The sequence below is a fragment of the Calidris pugnax genome, unplaced genomic scaffold (genome assembly GCF_001431845.1).
Source record: "Calidris pugnax isolate Ruff unplaced genomic scaffold, ASM143184v1 scaffold215, whole genome shotgun sequence".
In the NCBI taxonomy this organism is placed as follows: domain Eukaryota; kingdom Metazoa; phylum Chordata; class Aves; order Charadriiformes; family Scolopacidae; genus Calidris; species Calidris pugnax.
In genome coordinates, this window is record NW_015090997.1 from 206,150 (window position 1) to 225,362 (window position 19,213).

The 19,213-nt window shown below is 50.1% G+C and overlaps 1 protein-coding gene across 1 annotated transcript; it reads left to right on the forward strand.

Moving 5' to 3' along the window:
* Positions 1-1,991: 1,991 nt before the first annotated feature.
* Positions 1,992-18,612, forward strand: SLC26A9 (solute carrier family 26 (anion exchanger), member 9). The gene is made up of 20 exons (XM_014955416.1): positions 1,992-2,116; positions 3,098-3,237; positions 3,559-3,669; positions 3,966-4,141; positions 4,502-4,666; positions 5,242-5,394; positions 5,774-5,856; positions 6,132-6,279; positions 7,006-7,119; positions 7,564-7,641; positions 7,974-8,069; positions 10,335-10,441; positions 11,018-11,087; positions 11,317-11,409; positions 11,864-11,980; positions 12,520-12,837; positions 13,056-13,110; positions 13,507-13,652; positions 14,418-14,492; positions 15,509-18,612. Exons 1-20 carry the CDS (start codon positions 1,992-1,994, stop codon positions 15,554-15,556), a joined length of 2,418 nt encoding a protein of 805 aa, XP_014810902.1. The 3' UTR covers positions 15,557-18,612.
* The last annotated feature ends 601 nt before the right edge of the window (positions 18,613-19,213 follow it).

The following is a 19,213-nucleotide window of genomic DNA, read 5'->3' on the forward strand; positions in this document are numbered from 1 at the left end:
ATTTTTCCTGATTGCCAGCACTTTCGCTCAGCGGGGGAAATTCATTAAAGAGCTGTGATATAATTGGCTGATTCAGTCTGTCTGATGGCAGGCACGCTGCTTGGCAAGTGATGGAGCTGAGAAATAAAGCTGAGAGAGACTTCTTGCACCGGGAACTCGGGTGGGTTTCTCACCCCTTAGAAGCATCTTGCTGAGCCTGGACCTGGGCTACAAGATATTCACGAGGGAGAACTGGAAATCCAGAGGAGAGCTGTGGGGCTGGGACCTGGGGAAAGGCTGGGAACCTGCTCAGCAACAGCCTCTGAAGGCAGGGACATGACTTGTGCAGAGTGACGTGGGAAAACCAGGGAATGATGGTTTATCAGATGGGCCTCTGGCTTGAGTGTAGGGACTGGGAAAGAGCCGAGGACACTGCATCGCCTCGGTCCGCACCCATCCTCTCACAGGTAAAGCTTGTCATTGCTCTTGGAAGGCTACCTCTAGTGCCAAGGAGTGGAAGGATGCCAGTGTGTGTGTGTCTGCAGAGGGCACTGGATGAAGCACCTGGCCATGCAGGAAGGGGGGCACATCCCTCCTCCAGCTCTGGAGCCCAGACATCCCTCCAAAGACACCTCCTGAGCTTGGGGGGGTGCAGGTCAGAGCCTGGAACACACCATCACTGGAGCTGTTTTTACAGCAAACTGCACTTGACTGCCCCTGGGATCACTAAAGTATCCACTGCAGGAGTGAGGTTGATGACCTCCCTTTCTAAGTCCATTACCTTTTATTTGCATAATGATTCTGTTGACCTAAATTCTCCCAAAAGTTTCGGCTGCCTGCATCATACTTTCCTTCCTGTCCTGGACTGCTGGGTCACTCTGCTACTTCTTACCCACATCTTCCAGCCCCAACACCAGGGTACCTGCTCATCAGTGAGCACTGACCTTAGTCCTACGGATGGACATTTTGCTCATCCTGGTTCCACCAACCTCGGTGTGAAGGTGTGCACTGGCTCCAGTGGTACTCACAGTGCCAAGAGAGGGGAGAGGAGGATGTGGTGCATCCAAATCACTCTGTAAGCTCTCGGCAACCTGGATGTTTCTTGATTCATTCTCCTGCCTGAATCACCAGTTTTCTTCCACCCCCTCTTCTACTCCTGTGTTGGGCAATGACCCACTTAGATACACGCCATACCATAAATAATTACCAAGATCCTCATTTTATATCTGACCACTTCCTCCCTCCACCCCCAGCCTCCCCAGACCATAATGATTCTCCCCTCTTCCCAGGTATTGCTGGTCATAGTAAAATAAGGGTGCTCTGAAGTTCATCATCTCTCTTTGGTAAGACCCAGATACTGGGCAGGACTAGTCCATCAGGATGTTTTGGCACCTTCATCACTGAAATGAATTGGAAACGGTTATCTTTCTGCACATCACTTCCTAGAATAAACCCAGGACTCGTCCCCAGCAAAGGAGAAATAGGAAAGGTGCTGGATGCAGCTGAGAGCCCTCGGCAGCACGTCGGAGGGAAACTGCCTTGAATCACGGTGCCAGTATCTGCCATTGCAAACTGTGTCAGGGCTGCCCAGCCTCGCGAAGCCGTGCCAACCCCGTGGTGAAACTCAGGCTTGAGAAAGGTCAAGTGACTCGCCCGAGGCAAAAAGGCAGTCTCTGGCAGAGCCGGGATTAACACCCATGCTCATCTGCCAGGCAATGCGGGATGCGCCCCGGCCCCTCCACACGGCATCGCTCATTAGCATCACCCCAAAATAACTGGTAAAAACTCCCCGGGCCGGGGAGCAGCAGCCCCCGGTGCTGGGTGAAGCCACTCCCAGGGACCTGCCCCTGAGCCACGGGGAAACTATTTAGGGTGGAGATGTTCGGGGAGGGCTCCCAGACGCTGGAGGTGTCCAGTCTGTTATACCGCAGGTGGGGCCAGCTCCAGTCACATTCTTGGCTTTGCTTTTTCTTTCTATTTTTTTTTCTGGGAAAAATTTAAATGATCCAGAGATGAACCACGCCAGGCCTCGCTATGTCATCGAACGCCCCGCGTATTCGGTCAGCCTCTTCGATGAAGAGTTTGAGAAGAAAAGCAGAAGTTACCCCATCGGGGAAAAATTGAACAATCTCTTCAGGTAACGTAGAATGTTGTAGCTGGGGCAAGCGCCAAGCAGATTGGGTCTGGAACTGGGATACAATTTGGACCTGGGGATATAGTTCCCATTTTCCTCCTGGGAAACCTTCTCCATGGTCTTCAGGGCTTTGATGGATGGAAGGCAGAGGAGAAATGCAAATTGTACTGAAGCAAGTGAAACTGGTTGCTCTTTTCACTGCCTCAGCTGTGACGCCACAGGGCAAATAAGCGGAACACTTTGCACTACGTGCATTTGGGAATTGGGTTTCTGTGTTCCAAATATTTTTTTTTTATAATGAGAAAGGTATAATTGGTGATGTAGATATGAGTGTGTGGATTAGTTCTTTAAGCTTTCCAGATGGGATTTCCTTTTATCAAGTTTCTTGTTAAAAACAGTACTAAATTTCTTTAAAGAAAGATTATTAATCCTGCTGATCTCTGCCTTGGAAATCTATCTCCATTCCTTGGAAAAAGGAAGGCAGTAGTACAGGAAAGAGAGAACACACATGTTAGCAGGCAGAGATGTTGCATTTGCCATTCCAAAAGCAACCTTCTTTCAGACACACCTAGGGTTTTTTGACCAAAGACCTGAAAAAACTTGTCTTTGGCTCCATGCAACTGCCCCACGGATCTCTGAGCTGTTTCCTCTCTACAGCTCACCCATCTCATGGGTATCAGGACCCTGGGGAGCTAAATCCTTCACTCTGTGCTGGTTCTCCTTCCAGCTGTGGCAGCACTGGGGACCTCCCAGCAAGTCAGGAACATCCCCTCATTAATCCTCCATGGAATATCCAGCTAGTTAACTGCAAGGGCCTGGCACCCGCAGGGAAGGGCTGCACACCATAAACTGGGCTCAGGATTTGGTGTGGGAGAAAGATTGAGACACTCGTACAAACACCCTTCCTTGCTCACTTCCCAGCTCACTTCCTTCCTTCCTTCTTTACTTATTTGCATTTATTTTTTTTTTTTTGGTCTCCTCTAGATGTTCCACTTCCAGATTAAAACACACCTTCTTTAGCCTATTCCCAATACTTGTGTGGCTTCCCAAGTATAAAATTAAGGACTACATTTTGCCTGATGTTCTCGGCGGGCTCAGTGCGGGGACGATTCAAGTGCCACAAGGTGAGACACAATGACTTTCTTGGTCACTGAGAAGGGACAGCTCTTTGCCAGTTCAAGTCAAGGTCTGCAGATGGCAGCTGGTGTCCAGCCCTGGGGGATTAGCTACCTTTACTGCTGACATGTATAAATCCAAGCTCTACCTTCTCCTTGGTTGTCCCTGTGGTGCATTCCCTGCCCTCTTTGGCCTCTCCTGCCTAGAAAGCAGCAGTTCGTGGTGGCCACAGCACCTTCTTGGAGCTGATTGTGAGTGTGAGCAGGGCCAGGGGCTGACACCAGCTGCACACACCTGGGTGACCTGCCCATTCCCCTTGTGTTTTCCAGGGATGGCCTTCGCGCTGCTGGCCAACCTGCCTCCCGTCAACGGGCTCTACTCCTCCTTCTTCCCCTTGGTGACATACCTCTTCCTTGGTGGCATCCATCAGATGGTCCCAGGTGAGAGTCTGCAGAGCAATTGTCTGCACAAGGCAGTTAAATGTGGGCTGGGAACACTCCATGTGCCCCAGAATAGAGATGTTTGGCCATGTTTGGTCCATCAGGTGTTTAGAGGATCCCTGATCCTGGCTGGAGAGCGGGATCTCACCCCAATGAACCGCTGCCGCATCTCGCCGCGGGGCTGGCTGCGGTGATGGGCTGGGTGTCTGGGTCCAGACAGCCCAACCTGCCCGAGTGCCTTTCAGGACAGGACGCTCTCTAGAGAAAACTCCTGACATCACTGTGTTGTGCTGTAGGTACTTTCGCAGTCATCAGCATTATTGTTGGCAACGTCTGCAATGAGCTGGCTCCGGAGTCGGACTTCCAGTACTTCAACCATACTACCAACGAGACCAGCGTGAATACCACAGCCCTGGAAGCGGCCAGGCTGGAGATCTCTGCCACGTTAGCCTGCCTGACAGCCATCATACAAGTAAGGACTCACTGCACCACCTGTAGTGTGTGTCCTCTGGCCAGCGCTGACCCACACGGGCTCTCACCCCGGGGTGGAGATGCTCAAAGAGGCCCCACTTCTAAGTGGATGATGCCTCAGCGGCATCAAAGGATGGCTTTGGGGGGGGAAATTCTTGCTGTGAAATTCTCTGAATGGACTAGCCAAGGGTGAGGCCAGCCCCTGGGGCAGGATGGCAGCTGGAGATGACTCCCCACCACCCCACAGCTCTCCTCTCCCCGTCCCTGCTCCAGCCCAGCTCTCGCCGTGGCTGCGTGGGAGGGATGAGTCCTCCACACCTCACCCTCCCTTCTAACGCCGCCTTGTCTGTCCTATCCCTAGCTCTGCCTGGGATTCGTGCAGTTTGGCTTTGTCGCTATCTACCTCTCCGAGTCTTTCATCAGGGGCTTCATGACAGCGGCAGGGCTGCAGATCCTCATCTCCGTGCTCAAGTACGTCTTCGGCTTGACAGTCCCATCTTACAACGGCCCCTTAGCTATCGTCTATGTAAGTGGGTGCTCTGGGCAGGGGCCTTCCCTGCACCTCCTTCCCCAGCGACCACCACACCGTAGGCACCACTGCCACCCATGGAAGGGACAGGGGGGCTCGGAGAAAAGGGTGGAGAGGGGGGGAAATAAGGCTGTGCAACCCTCCCAGCCCACACACCCACGTTGCGCCATTGCCTTCCCCATACAGTATTATCTGAGCCCTCCTCTGCTAGTTTGTAATTAGAAAGAATGAAATGGGTCTGGGATTTGGGGAGAATACAAACTGTGTTGCTTTACAGCAGGAGTCTTGCACAATTTTTAGCAACAGAAACTTTTCCTGTGAGCAGGTTTACCCATTCCAGGGCTTTCCTGCATCTTCCGTGGATGCAGCCTCCCATGGATGCAGCTAGAACCTCATTTAACCAGAGGGCACAGACCCAGGGCTGGTTGCTGGTCTCTCAGCAGCAGGGTTTCTAGCACTTTTCACCCATCTCAGGGTGTTTGCAGTGGTAACAAGTGTTCTCTGTTGTGCTGTCCACGTTGTCCAGAGTCTCTGGTTCTCCATGACACCTTCTCCTCTTTTCTCCCCTTCAGACATTCATTGATATTTGTAAAGGTCTGCCCCATACCAACGTGGCCTCCCTGGTCTATGCCTTGGTCAGTGCCGTGCTCCTGATCATCGTCAAGGAGCTCAACCTAAAGTACATGAAAAAGATCCGGATGCCCATCCCCATGGAGATCATCATCGTAAGTGATGCACCAGCTGTCCCTCAGACCCTCCAGGAGGAGACAGTCCCTCACCTTACGGCCCTGGGACACCCACTTCTGCTCATCATGTAGAAATGACAGTGAAAATGATGTGATCCCCACATCATCTGGGGTCAGAAATTGGGCCACCCTCACAGAGGATACCTCTGACCCCCACCTCATCCCTGTTAAACTGTACCTGCATCCTGGTGATGCTGAGGATGAGGAATATAACTCATTTTGGGGAGGTTTTCTCTTTTCCTAGCCCAAATCCGGTGCTAAATTTCTACTGTCAGCCCCAGGAGCACAGCAAGCTTAGTCCTTCTGAGAGAGCTCATGCTCTTTGCACTTACTGCTCTTTTATTCTCTGTACTTTCAGGTAATAGTTGCGACTGCAATCTCTGGCAGCTTTAAGATGCCCGAGAAGTACCACATGCCAATCGTTGGGAAGATCAGCATGGGGTAAGTGCATGTGCAGGTCTGACACAACTTCCAGACAATTTCCCTTCCTCCTGCAGTCTGGAAAACACCTCACTCTTCCCTGCTGGATGACAGTCCCCTTCCAGGACTGTCAGGCAGCGCTGCTGCGCCCTGTTTCACAACTGCCACCATCCACTCGAGCTGTGCACGGCGTAGACGTGGATTATGTCATTCCCAAACACACAAGCTCCTCACCTTCTTCCCCAGCCTCTGGACACCAGTGTCACCACTGCTTCTCGCCTCCTCTTTGAGTGCAGGTTCCCAGAGCCCACCCTGCCCATGGTGGACAAGTGGAAAGACATGGTTGGCACAGCTTTCTCGCTCGCCATCGTGGGCTACGTGATCAACCTGGCCATGGGGAGGACGCTGGCAGCCAAGCATGGCTATGACGTGGACCCCAACCAGGTAACGCTTGGTCTGGAAGGACGTGGGCAGGGACCGGTCCCCTCGCTCTCAGGCGTGAAAGGAAAAACTGGCTGCATGAATGGGAAGCTTTCAACTGGCTTCTGCTTAAAACAGGGGGGCTGCTCCCCTGCACGTGGGCTCAGGTGGCAGCTTGCCATGGAGGGGTCGAAAGGACAGATGGCAGATCCATCTCCCATGGATTGGAGAGAGCCTGCAAAAAGGAAAAAAAGCCTTAGGCTGAGCTCTCTGCTTTGCTCTGCCTCCAGATCGGAGGCTTCAGCCCCGAGTGCTGGCACCGACGGCATTTTTACAGGTTGTTGGAGCACAACGAGGCACATGTGTTTCTCAGTGAGCAGAGAAAGACCTGGATTCCTGGTGTGTCACCTAGATACTGTGAGAGGCAGGACATTAAATAATCCTCTTTTGTCATCACGGGCACAGTGGCAGCTTTCAATAACAGCCACGCATACCACATGAAGCCCTGCCCTTAGTGTGTCAACAGATGACAACGTGTTTATGTGGAATTGTGCTTCCAGGTTTCCCTGCTATACCAGAGCCTGTCCCAGCTCTTACTGGAAGGAAAGGGTTTGGGACACACTGGTCCCTTCCCTGGCCACACAAACCCTAAATTCAGGCACCTGCACTCCTCCCTGGTAGCTCTCAGGCATTGGCAGGGCAGGAGGGGCAGTTGTCCCTTCTGATGACCATGTTCCCCCATCTCCACAGGAAATGCTGGCCTTGGGCTGCAGCAACTTCTTTGGATCCTTCTTCAAAATCCACGTGATCTGCTGTGCTCTCTCCGTCACTCTGGCCATCGATGGGGCAGGAGGGAAATCACAAGTTAGTATCTCCTCCTCCTCCTCCTCTCTTCCCTACATGACCCTACTTGACCACAAACCCCTGTAGCTGCAGCACGCTGCCAGGTCTGGAGAAGCTCCACACACAAGTGCTTCACGTTGCTGCTGTTAAAAGCAGAATTTTCTCCCTTCCCAACCCCTCTTTGTTCCCTGGATGGTTCTTTGGATCGGTCAGAGATGTAGGGCTGTAAATCTGCATTCCCAGACTGGCTCCCTCAATTGAGCAGAGCTACCACATGCCGGAAGCTCGGGGTTATCTATGAGATCTGCAAAATCCCAGCCCATTGCTCAGATGCAATCGTCTGCTCACGTAAAATACAGCAGTGACCAGTCGTGCCGTTGGCTGAAGTGGTGGGGAGAGGAAAGACCCAGAGGGATTTTAGGAAGACCTGGATGTTTGCTGAAGCGATTTCTTTCTTTTTTGCAGGTAGCATCTTTCTTTGTGGCCTTGGTAGTTATGGTGACCATGCTGTCTCTGGGGATCTACCTCGAACCTCTTCCCAAGGTAACACAAACATCTGCACAAACAGCGTGGCCGTTGCGTCACGTTCTCCTCACACCCAAGCGCAGGCACAGCCTGGCTCCAAAACCCCTTGATGCACAGCACAACTTGTTCCTGACCTGCTGTCCTGTTTGCACCGAGTCTTTGGAAGCAAAAATAGTCTAAGTGATCACGCTCAGATCCAAGTGAGATCTTTGGGCGCGTCACCTTTTTCTATTCCCTTGTGGTAACCGGACTGAGGAGGGCAGACACTGCAGAAAGCATCTCCTGCAGAACCTGGCACATCCACCCTGCACACCCACGCCCCAGCTGATACCATCCTCTCTCCTCCCCAGTCCGTCCTGGGAGCCCTCATCGCGGTCAACCTGAAAAACTCCCTCAAGCAGCTGGCTGATCCCTTCTATCTGTGGAAGAAGAGCAAGTTGGACTGCGTGAGTACCTGGGGATGGAGGGGAGGCAACCACTGGGCGAGCAGGCTCACCCCCCGGCAGGTTTTGGGGGGCAGGAGGGTGGTATAAGTCCCCTATAGAAGGTGGGTTTCACTCTTTTGGGGCAATCGTGCTTCCAACCCCTCACCAACGGTGTCCTGAGCAGCGGTGGAGCCCGTCCTGCCCAGCTGAGCACTCTCACACTTAGTGCACGTATCGGAGAGGCCTGAACTATTACCTGCTCTGTTTAAATGCCAATCAACCCCGGGAGCCTGTTTGCCCAGAACTAGCCAAACCGGCCCTGCTCAATATCTAGGAGTCATGACTTAAAAACTCACACAATAGCCCTCCAGGGTGAGGAGAGCCCTTCACAGCGATAAGGACTCCAGGCACTGGTTGATGTATAAACCCAGGCAGGGGGTGCGGGGGAGTGAGAACGGAATTTGGAAATGTCTGACATAAAAAGACAGTGTTTGAACAGGACTCCCACGGGCTGAGTGGTGTGTGTGGACACTGAGCCAATATCCTGTCAGGTCCCGACAAACCATCTTATCCGAGAAATCGGGAGTCCAAAGGGGCTGACCTGAGTCATCAAGAGCTTTCCCAAAATACTGTTCAAACAGGGGCTGGAGAAGAGATGGGTTGGCAGCCCCGGCAGAGAGGTCACAGGGGTGGGATCATGACGTGAAGGCACACGTCAGCACAGGCCATGAGCCACAAGAAGTGGTCCATGCTGAGGATTGAGCCCTGCAGAGTGACCGGACCAGGGATGGGATGTGCAAGGTCTGAGCTGATGCAGTTCAAGTGAGAAACAGCAGAGTCACTGATGGGAAGATGCGATTCTTCATCAGAAGAATCAAGAACAAGATTCTTCATCTTGTTTATGGCAACTTAAGCACATCTCTGCATGGGTTCTGCTGGTGCCTGCTGGGTAGGATGGAAGGTCTGGGTTGGCTCTGGCCATTCGAGTGAGGTCAGGTGAAGTTACTGCCCTTTATCAGAGCTCCAAGAAGGGAGCACAGACTCACCCTGTGGGGTCCTCAGCCCCCAGCCCAAAGTCTGGGCAAACATCTGAGAGGACAGGGGTTGAGCAGAGATGCGTGGTGATGCCTGGAACACCCTGCCAGGTTGTCTCTGCCAGACGTGGTCAGAAACCTCTTTGTTTTTGCCTTTTGTGTGAATCATCTGTCCATGGCACAGCCAGACCCACTGCCCCGATGGTGCTGTGTTTCCACTGAGCTGGTGGAACAACGCTCTTGGTACCAGCAACCATGGACAACCTACAGGTGCAGGGAGCGTGGGGACCAGGCAGATGCCAATGGAGTGAACTGCATTCCCCTGACCTTAATCTTCCTGGAATTTGAACTAGATTCAGTGTCCTGTCCCAAAATGGGGAACACCGCTTCTGGGTGATGTCAGACCTCATTACCTCCAAGTCTGATTGGTTTTCAGTCCTAACTGCAGGGATCACTCCACAGATACAGCCCAGTGCGAAGTATGGACAGAGGGAAACCCTTACTTGTCATTTATATGCACTATCAATATAAACAAAGATGCTGAAGTCATCAAAATTACGCTGATTTCTCCAAGGTCAAAGTTAGGTTTTATCAGTCTTGGGGATGGGATTATAATAACCCAATAATGATTCTCAGAGGGCATGTTTATATGCTTAGGCAGGACTAATTTCATGTGGAGGGAGACGCTCGACCGCTAATATATAAAAATGACAGATGACAGAGCTCTGAGCTGAGAGGTGGAGCAGGTTTTGCTGTGCTCTGTCATACTTTGTCATGGAATCTGCTCTGTGCTCGGGTCATTTATCGTAGGTGCTCAGAGGGTTTTCAGATAGATGCTCATTCCTTTTGAAAGGCTCTGACTGACAGCGGGAGCTTCCTTGGGGCTTGGGAGCAGTTACGGAGCAGCAGATGGGCTGATCTGCAGGAGCCCTTTCTCAGCTCATGAGGCTGATGCTTTTTGAGCCGACCGAGCGGTGCGGGTGTTCATGCAGCTGGGAAGAAACGCACTGGCTGCTTTTATGGCTGAAAAACTGGGGCTTCTGGCAAGTTTCCCAGCAACGATGTTTCACACGAAAGCGTGCAATAAACTGTATGAGTAGAATAGCTGCACAATTCAGCCCTTGGTCTTTTGATCCTCAGCTGTGTAGTTCTTCGGGTCCAGAATATCAACACGGAGCCACTTTTCCATCCATCGCTGTGCTCCAGCCCCTGGTAGAGTAAAATGATCTTCCGTGCTCTTCTCTTTCTGCAGCTGGTCTGGCTGGTGAGCTTCTTCTCCGCTTTCTTCCTGAGCCTTCCCTACGGAGTCGCTGTGGGAGTGGGATTTTCCGCGCTGGTCGTGATTTTCCATACCCAGTTGTAAGTACCGGGGTAGCTCCAAGAACCCAAAGAGAAGGAAAATCTCCCAGTTGCAGAATCAACGACAGATTATTCTTATAACCGACCTCTGGCCCGTGTTTCGAAGGAACGTGTGGCAGGAGCCTGGGGGAGTGCAGGTGTCCTCCCCGGCCCCTGGAATGTGCAAACAGGAATGGCAGGCGCTAATTTACTGCCTGCATTCCCCCTCCCGCGCGCGGTTACCCCTGTGCACATCCCAAGGCAGGGGGAAGTCTGAAGGTATTTACTCCGAGCACGAGAAGGTACCTGCATAGTTCCCAGCAGAAAGTCCTGCTCATGAAAAGAGCGAGCCTCGGACAAGCGCAGAGTCTGGTGTGAAGTTTGCACACCCTTTTTAATCCATCAAAGCCCTTTATTAATATTTCCCAGTCTGGGATCTCAAAGTGCTGACTTATTTTTTTTTGCCCCGTTAGACTCTGCAGGGACGAAATCTAAGTATTTTCATAAAGCAAATTTTCAAATCCTGGTATGGAATGTGAAGAGAAGCAGTTTTCTTCCCCTGCAACGTTTAATTCTGGTCACCTCTTTTCTCCTCAGCCGTAACGGCTCTGCCCTGGGCCAAGTCACTTCCACCGACATCTACAAGAACCCCAAAGCCTACAACAAGGTAAGGAGAGCTAAAGCACTCTCAGAGAAAATGCTGCTCTTTGTCACTGGTCCCCAGTTTGATCCAGACCCTCCACGGTTCTGTCTCAGCAAGGCTGTTTGCTGGTTGTTTCAGGGGCAGCAGAACAGCTACTCTTCCATTCGACCTTCCCAGTTACCTGCTGCCCAAACCCACCCTGTACCACCCCCCACAACCTGTCAGGTCTGTTGAGCTCTCATCTCTGTTGCAGGTACACGAACTTAATGGGATTAAAATCGTGACCTACTGCTCGCCACTGTATTTTGCCAACTCAGAGATATTCCGCGAGAAGATTATAGCCAAGGTGAGCAACGTCCTAAGAAATCTCCACTTGCAGCCAATCCCCAGTGGCCCTTGCTCTCTCCTCTATTGCTACGTGGAGACAATTAAGCTTAGGATGATGGCAAAAGATGGTCACATCCATCCTCTCCTCTTCCATCCTTTCATCCCTGAACTTCAGGACTGTTTCTACACCTCATTTTAGAGGTTATGTCTGACTCCTGGCAGGTATCCTCCTCCCAGCTCTGCCAAAAGCAGTCATCCTGCTACTGTAATCTCTCCTCCCTGCAGGTGCAGGTACCCTGAGTTGCTGAAGATGTTGTTTGGTTGCCATCAGGATCACCTTACTCTGTCGTACAGCTGGTGCTGTCCTCCTGTGCCACGTGCCACAGGCTGGGAAATAGCAGGAAAGAAATAGCAGCCCCCAATTTCAGGGCTGAACAGACTTTTTCAAAGAAAATTCTCTCTCTTTTCCACAGACAGGGGTGGATCCTGGCAAAGTGTACTTAGCCAGGAAGAAATATGTGAAACAGCAGAAGAAGGGGACAGCACAACCACCAACAAAGCTACCGAAGTTCTTATTGAGGCAGAACAAGGTAACTCAGTTTGGGTTTGGGTGAATGAGACCCCAAGTCCCCATCAAACAGCTCCTCTTGACATAGGATTTTCTGCCCTGTTTTCCCAGCCACTTCTACCAACTTTTCCTCCTTTCCTTCCCACCCACAGCTCCATTACTCCCAATAGCCAAAACTGTAAGATGCAGGAGCACTGGAAAAGGCTGGGAGCAAGAAAGCCGTAGAGATGGCTAGAATGGAAACACGGGGAACAATTTGCTAGAAACTAGGCTCGCCCTCTCTCTCTAAGGAAACACCTATGTCAGCATTTCAGTTCAAAAGTGCCCTTTTGAAGCCCAATTCCCACTCATCCCAGCTTCACTTCGTTTGCATTGCTGAGCAGTCTCGAAGCATGTGAACAGGAATAATTTAACTCCAGCCCTAAGGGATATTCAGCCCAGCACCGGGCTGGAATTAGTCCAAATTCAAACACCACATGCCACTGAATACTTCAGGTGCCTTCACACGTCAGCATCTCAGCTTGTGCCCTGCCCTGACTGTGCATTTCTGCTTTGCTGTAGACCTTGTCTTTGCAAGAGCTCCAGAAAGACTTCGAAAGCACCTCTCCCACCGATACCAACAACAACCAGACGACTGCCAACGGCGCCAGCATCTCCTACATCACCTTCCGTCCACCCACTAACAGTGAGGGACAAGTGCACACCCCCAGTGAACTGGGCAGCACCATGACCCTGCAAGGAAGCACCCTGAGCGTCCTGCCGAGAGCAGATGCTGACCCTATGATGACAGGACCGCCCTACGTCAACTTTCACACCATCATCCTGGACATGAGTGGAGTCTGTTTTGTTGACCTCATGGGCACAAAAGCACTGGGCAAGGTTAGTTCTGTACAACAAACACAGCCAAGCAACGTCACCCAGGTACCTTCTACTCTCTTGGGCAGCTCAGATAAAGATGTTTACCTTCCTTCTGTGTGACTTTCTCCTTCAGCATCTCCAGGGCACGTGTAAAGCCCTGGATAAAAGACTTTATCTATAAACACAAGGCTGGAGCAGCAGTGTTATTAATCCTCTCTCTCCCCTTTCATCCCTTCTAGTTGTGTTCCAGTTACCAGAAGATTGGGATTAAAGTGTTCTTGGCAAACGTGCATGGTAAGAATCCACGAAGAACACTTTTCCATGTGATTTTTCCCCATTTACATGCTCTGGAGAGATCTTTTTGTGTTCTTTATGCAAACTGTGTGAGCTGTCAGCCTTTTGTTAGACCGAGCCAGAACAGATGAAAGAAGAGAACAGAAGAAAGGAAGGAGGAACGCTGTTCTCTGTGTGTGAAATGGGTTCTTTATTTGGGGAGTGATAGGACTGGAACATCTCCACATTCAGCATGTAGAAAACTAGATCTCCACACTCTCATTTCTGCAGCAAACCTCCTTCTTCCCTGTGCATCCCGGCCCTGCTTTAGCTCCGGGGGCTACTGTTAGCCATGTGCACTTGCAAGGGCTTCCTTCTTTGGTCTCCTTCTTCTTCATGTGCTTTTCCTTTCTTCAGCCCAGGTGTACAACGACATTAGTGCAGGTGGAGTCTTCGAGGAAGGAGGCCTGGACCGAAACCACATCTTCCTGACGATCCACGACGCTGTTCTGTTTGCACTGGCAAACAGCAGAGAAGTTGTCCACCCGCCCATCTTAGAGGAGGTACATGTGCTCCCCGGTCTTCCCCCAGCTCACAGTGTGGTATTATTAGATTTACATGCTGCGTCAGCACAAAGGAAGAATAACAGCTTAATACTGCACCTAATAAAGTTTCTTGTTTATCTCAAGTGGTAAAGGTCTAAATCCAACAAATTATTCCATCTTCTAATTCTCGCCTATGGACCAATTGCCTACTGATTGAATTGATTTCAATGGAAAATCTGCAAACCCCTACCTGGGAGATGGGTGTTGTCCCAGCCCAGAGAGGCCAAAAGAGCAGTTCCAGCACCACGGCCCCAGTTTGCTGTTGGATGGAACATGCAGCTGCACACAGAGGCAGAATTTGGCCCTGGGAAATGAAGACAAAGCACGTGCCCCTGCCCTTGATCAGCCCCGGCATCCATGAGTGCTTCCCTTGGTGGGAGGAGAAAAAGGAATGGGGCACATGCTGACAACACAGGGTGAGACAGGCCATTTCTCCAAATAGGGGCTGGTTTATTGCATGATAATTGGAGTTGGAACGAGGGCAGTGGTGGCCGGTTATCTCATAAGAGTAAGTTAAGGTACCTCATATCTCGGCAGAGAGATATGTAAATGCCAGCTCAGTCAGAGCAGATAAAAAATCAAAGCAGGATTCCTTCTGTGCCCCTTCTTCCTGGGCATTTCCCTTTGGACATGTGTGAAGTCTTCAGCCTGGCTTAGTGATTTTTTCCATTCCTTTCAACCCCACACTGTGTTAATTTGTGGATTTGATTCTTTCCCACACAGAGGCCAAATCAGACAGAGCTCTCCATCTACGAGTCTGCGGACGAAAGCAGCACGGAGTTCAAGAACTTGGAGGAGGTTAGTCCTAGTGCCAGGGGTCACTTCTTCAGCTGTGGAGTAAGGTGGAAATCAGAAGTTGCGGTTGGGATTGCTTAGGTGGGGAGTCCCCCGTGCCATTGCCAGGCAAACTGCTAGCAAGAGTAACACTTTGAAAAGTTAGCTGCAAAAATAATTTAAAATCCCTTCCATGGGGAGCCACTTCTTATTCCAGCTGTGGAATAAGGTGGAAATCAGAAGTTGTGGTTGGGATTGCTTAGGTGGGGAGTCCCCCGTGCCATTGCCAGGCAAACTGCTAGCAAGAGTAACACTTTGAAAAGTTAGCTGCAAAAATAATTTAAAATCCCTTCCATGGGGAGCTCTGGCAGGCACCTGGCCGAAGAAGCAGCTGGGAAACCCCCACGGGGGAAACCTTTCATCATTCTGGGCCACAGAGCTCAGGTTCACAGTCAGACCCGTGGCCTCCACACACTGGCACGGACTTGGAGAACCAGGTTCAGCTCAAGCTCAAAAGAAGGGTCAGCGGTGAAGTTTTCAGCACGGACTTTGTTACCACTGAAGAGATTTGCACCCGCTGAACCCAGGTCCCTGGGAGGAGATACCTTCCAAGGGTGACCTTCCCCATCCTGTCCCTGCAGAGTTGGAAGCTGAGCACCCTTTCAAGCTCCAACAGGGTAGGTTTAGATTGAACATTAGGAAAGAATTTTTCACCGAAAGAGTGGTCGGGCATTGGAACAGGCTGCCCAGGGAGGGGGTGGAGTCCCCATCCCTGGCTGTGTTTAAGGGCCGTTTAGATGCAGTGCTGAGGGACATGGTGTAGGGGAGGACTTTGTAGAGTAGGGGAGATGGTTGGACTTGATGATCCCAAGGGTCTCTTCCAACCTAGACCATTCTATGATTCCCTCGTGGAGGGAGGGTTGGGAAGGGTTGGGGTTTCTGGTGGCATTTCTCTGTGTGACCAAATGTCTGCTCAGTTGCGTGGCTGGGTTTGTGCCACGGCGTCAGCCCTAACCCAGTGTGCCTTGTGTGCCCTTTAGGAGATGTTTGGAAGCATGTTCCACTCAGAGACGCAGACAGCTCTGTGAGTGCACAGGGAGCCTCAGCGTGCGGGCAAACCCTCCCGAACAGACTCCTCTCTCCCCTCCCTCGGTGAAGAGCTGCGCCTCTACCTGGGGATACAATAAGTTTGCAAAGCAAGAGGCCATCACACCTCTTGAACTGATAAATTCCTCCCTCCTTTCTGCTCCGCTTCTGGGATTCAGAGCAATGGACTCTGGAGCAGGCAACAGAAACCTATGGAAGCAGGAACTCAGGAAATGCCATCTCATTAATTACAGAAGAGAAGCGAGTTCATTTGAAGGCAGGTGCCTTTAACACATGGGACAATTAGTCACCATTGCCAAGTGCTCTCCTTTGTCTGCCATAACCACACTCTTCTGCCCACGCAGACATGACGCAATTTGGGCATCCCCGTTCTCGCCTTTCCCTCTCCCTCTTTTCCCGACACAAGCAAACATTAAGAGCCTTTCACGGCTTTGTTGCAGGACCAAAAGCAAGTCTTGCAAGTTGGGGAGACACAGCTTTGTAAGGTAATGCTGTTCTGAAGCGTGCACTGCCCTGCGGGGGGTCTGCACAGCAAGTGCAAACCCCAAGTTTCCCCCCTGGCACCAGCCCTGCCTCTTCTGTGGGTCCCCCTTCTCGGACCCCTCCGCCGCTCCTTCTGTGTCCCCCAAACTGCTGCCTCACACCTCTGCCATATTTCTCATCCCCCAAAGACCTCCATACTCTATCTCAGCCAGGCTACTTTCTGGTTCACATCTATTTTTTTCTTACAAATAGGACGAGTTTGTAATCAGAAAGAAGGGTTCCTTGTTACTGTGTTACTGCCGGGCCAGTGGGTTGAGTCCGTGTTCAAAGGACCCAGGGTCTGGTTCAAATCCCCTCTGAAGTTTTTTAGGGATCTTTCTACGGACTGAACAGCGTTTCAGATAAAGCTCTTAGACTGTGAGTGGCATGAAAGCATTCACCCCAAGGGTGTTCCGACTCTTCCCATCCTCCTCTTGACGGGAACAACTAGAAGATTTAGTCCAGAGCATGGATGAGTGCTTCGGGGAGATACCTTTTTCCCAAATCATTTTGATCACAAGTAGCAAATTCAGGGACAGGGAAGGAAGCCCCTCCCACACACTTTTCATAATGCCTCAGACTCAGAGCAGTAAAACTGAAATTAGAGCGTATTTTATGCCTGCAACTAGGGAACAGCCCAAGTGACAGGCTGGGCTACGCAGGGCTTCCAGTGACAAGCTCTCAAATGGTCACTTGTGCAGCAAGAGACAACTCTTGTACAGTACGTGATATTTCCATAACAATTCCCTACTATGTGCTTGATGATTTTCATTAAAATTCACCACAGACTGACGCCACCAGGACCATCTACCTCTCAGGCACAGATGCCTGCCTCACTAACCCAGAGACAGACAGCTGAGATCTTAATCATTTCTAAAAACCTGACGTTCTTTTATATTTGAGTGATGCTAATAACAACTGCTATTTTAGTTTCCCTCGCTGATGCCTTCCCTCCTCACCCAGTGCTGATGTTGTGACAGTAATGACAAGATGACAATATATAGCCTGAAAAATCTAAGCATAAGCCAAGGGTTAGAGACCCTTCTTCAGTGCATTTCAAATATGGCTTTTATGAAAATAAGGTTATAAAAAATTTAAGATAAAGACATGTACTGGTATGTCTTCAACTGCAATGAGAACAATTTCTTTTGTTGGAATTTCAAATCTTCCTACCAGGTATTTCCAGCACTCGGCTAAAATGCAAGAATCTACAAGAAAAGCTGAATAGTAATGGAAGTAAAACTGGAGAGTCTGTTATCTTTCCATGAATGCAAAAAATAAAGAGTGGCCTTAATAATAAAAGTAAATTATATTTTTAAAGGTTATTTCTATTTTATTACTTGAAAAAAATTGAAAATATTAGCAAGCTTTAATGTACAGTTTTGAAGTAGGTATACATTATTGAGCTGATTCACTAGCAAATTGCTAGAAGGAGAGAAAGTGGGGCTCTCCTACAGCTCCCAGATGTCTCATTTTTAAGGAAAACAGAGCTTCATGAACCATCATAGCTAGACAGCCATTAAAGGAAACATCAGGACCCTGCCAGTTTGGTTTTATGTAACACCTCATTAACTAAACTAAGTCACCATTTCTCTACCTCAGTTTCTGATTATGTGGTGCAGGAGAGAGTAATAAAACCAAAGGAGGTTAGTTTCCAAAAGGAAAACCCCGCTACCTAATGTTTATTACTTATTTTAATCTTAGACAGCAGTGATTTTTCCAGAACCATGTATAGCTTGTTCTATAAGGTAAAATCAAGAGATTAATTCTCTTAAATTATCTTTGAGGGTGATTACTCACGGTCTTTTGTTACTGCCTGAGAACTCCTTTTACTTGCTCATTTGAAAAAAAAGCAACAAGGAAATTGGTGCAACGGAACGAGAAACTGTCCTACAGTAGCTAATCAATATTTCTGCATCTCTGAGGTGGCATCACATAAAATGAGGAAAATTCCAATTTCCAGTCCTTCATTCAAGGTTAATTACAGGAGGCTGATTTCACCATCTCGAGGCCTGACAGGCCAAACGCAGGAAGCCTCAGAGCAACAGACCATGTATAAAAAATAGATTGTATTTCTTGAAGTTCCTACAAGCATAATGGATGGGATGTTAAAAGAGAGGGTTGAAAGTAGCTGCACCGATTCTGCTCTGCGATTCCGGTGACCCGGGAAGAAGGATACTTCATTTCTGTAGCCACGGGCCAATTCTGGCAATAAGTGTAACATTGATGGGCAAATGGCATTGCTTGGAAGAACAATGTGGCCCGTTCAAAGCCTTAATTTCCAAGTGCCCAGGCAAGAAAATTAGGGAAGCTCAAATTCATGCTGGGGTAGAAAAACTTTGATTTCCAGTGTCCCTTTATTGCTGTAAAAGTAACCGTGATGTGGATGTGTAATGGCTCTGAAGTCTTACTTGGTAAACGCATGATGTATAACCAGCTCAGAAATGTCTGTAATTTATTTAATTTAATATTGGTTTCGTTCTTTTTTGATAATAAAGAATGTGCGAACAATCATCTGCTTTGTCTGTTGATTCGAGAGCTGCTCCCAACCTGGTATTAAGCATCTCAGGACAGTTTATGCCATGGAAAGATAAGATAAATCATCAAATACAGTACAGGACATGTAAAGAAGGGAACAACAATTTTTCCATCATGCTCCCTACTGAAGCCAGGCAAGACATAACATGTTTTGAACACCTGGCGGGTGTAAACCCTGTCAGGAGCGGGGCTGGCACAGGCCGGGACACGGCTCTGTGCCCAACTCGGGCCTCACTCTCAGCCTGGTCCTCACCAGTGTCCCTTTGCCCAACTTGTGGCCTGACACTGAACCTGGGGATGCTTATTCCCCACGGGCACCCCTTTTTCCCCTCAAACGCCCCATCATTTTGGGAACAGCACCCCAAACCCCAGCACTTTAGCCTGGAGCGGGCTCGAGGCACGGCCCAAGCCAGGGTGAGGGGGTATTCCCATTATTGCTCGCTCCTGTGTGCTGGAAGCCCCTCATGGGGGCAGACACCGTTCGTCACGGTTCCTAAACGTCCCCTCGAGCTAAGAAACACGCGATTTCACGGAGGAGAGAAAAAATAGCCTCGCCCTGTCCACCCGCCCGCCGCCAT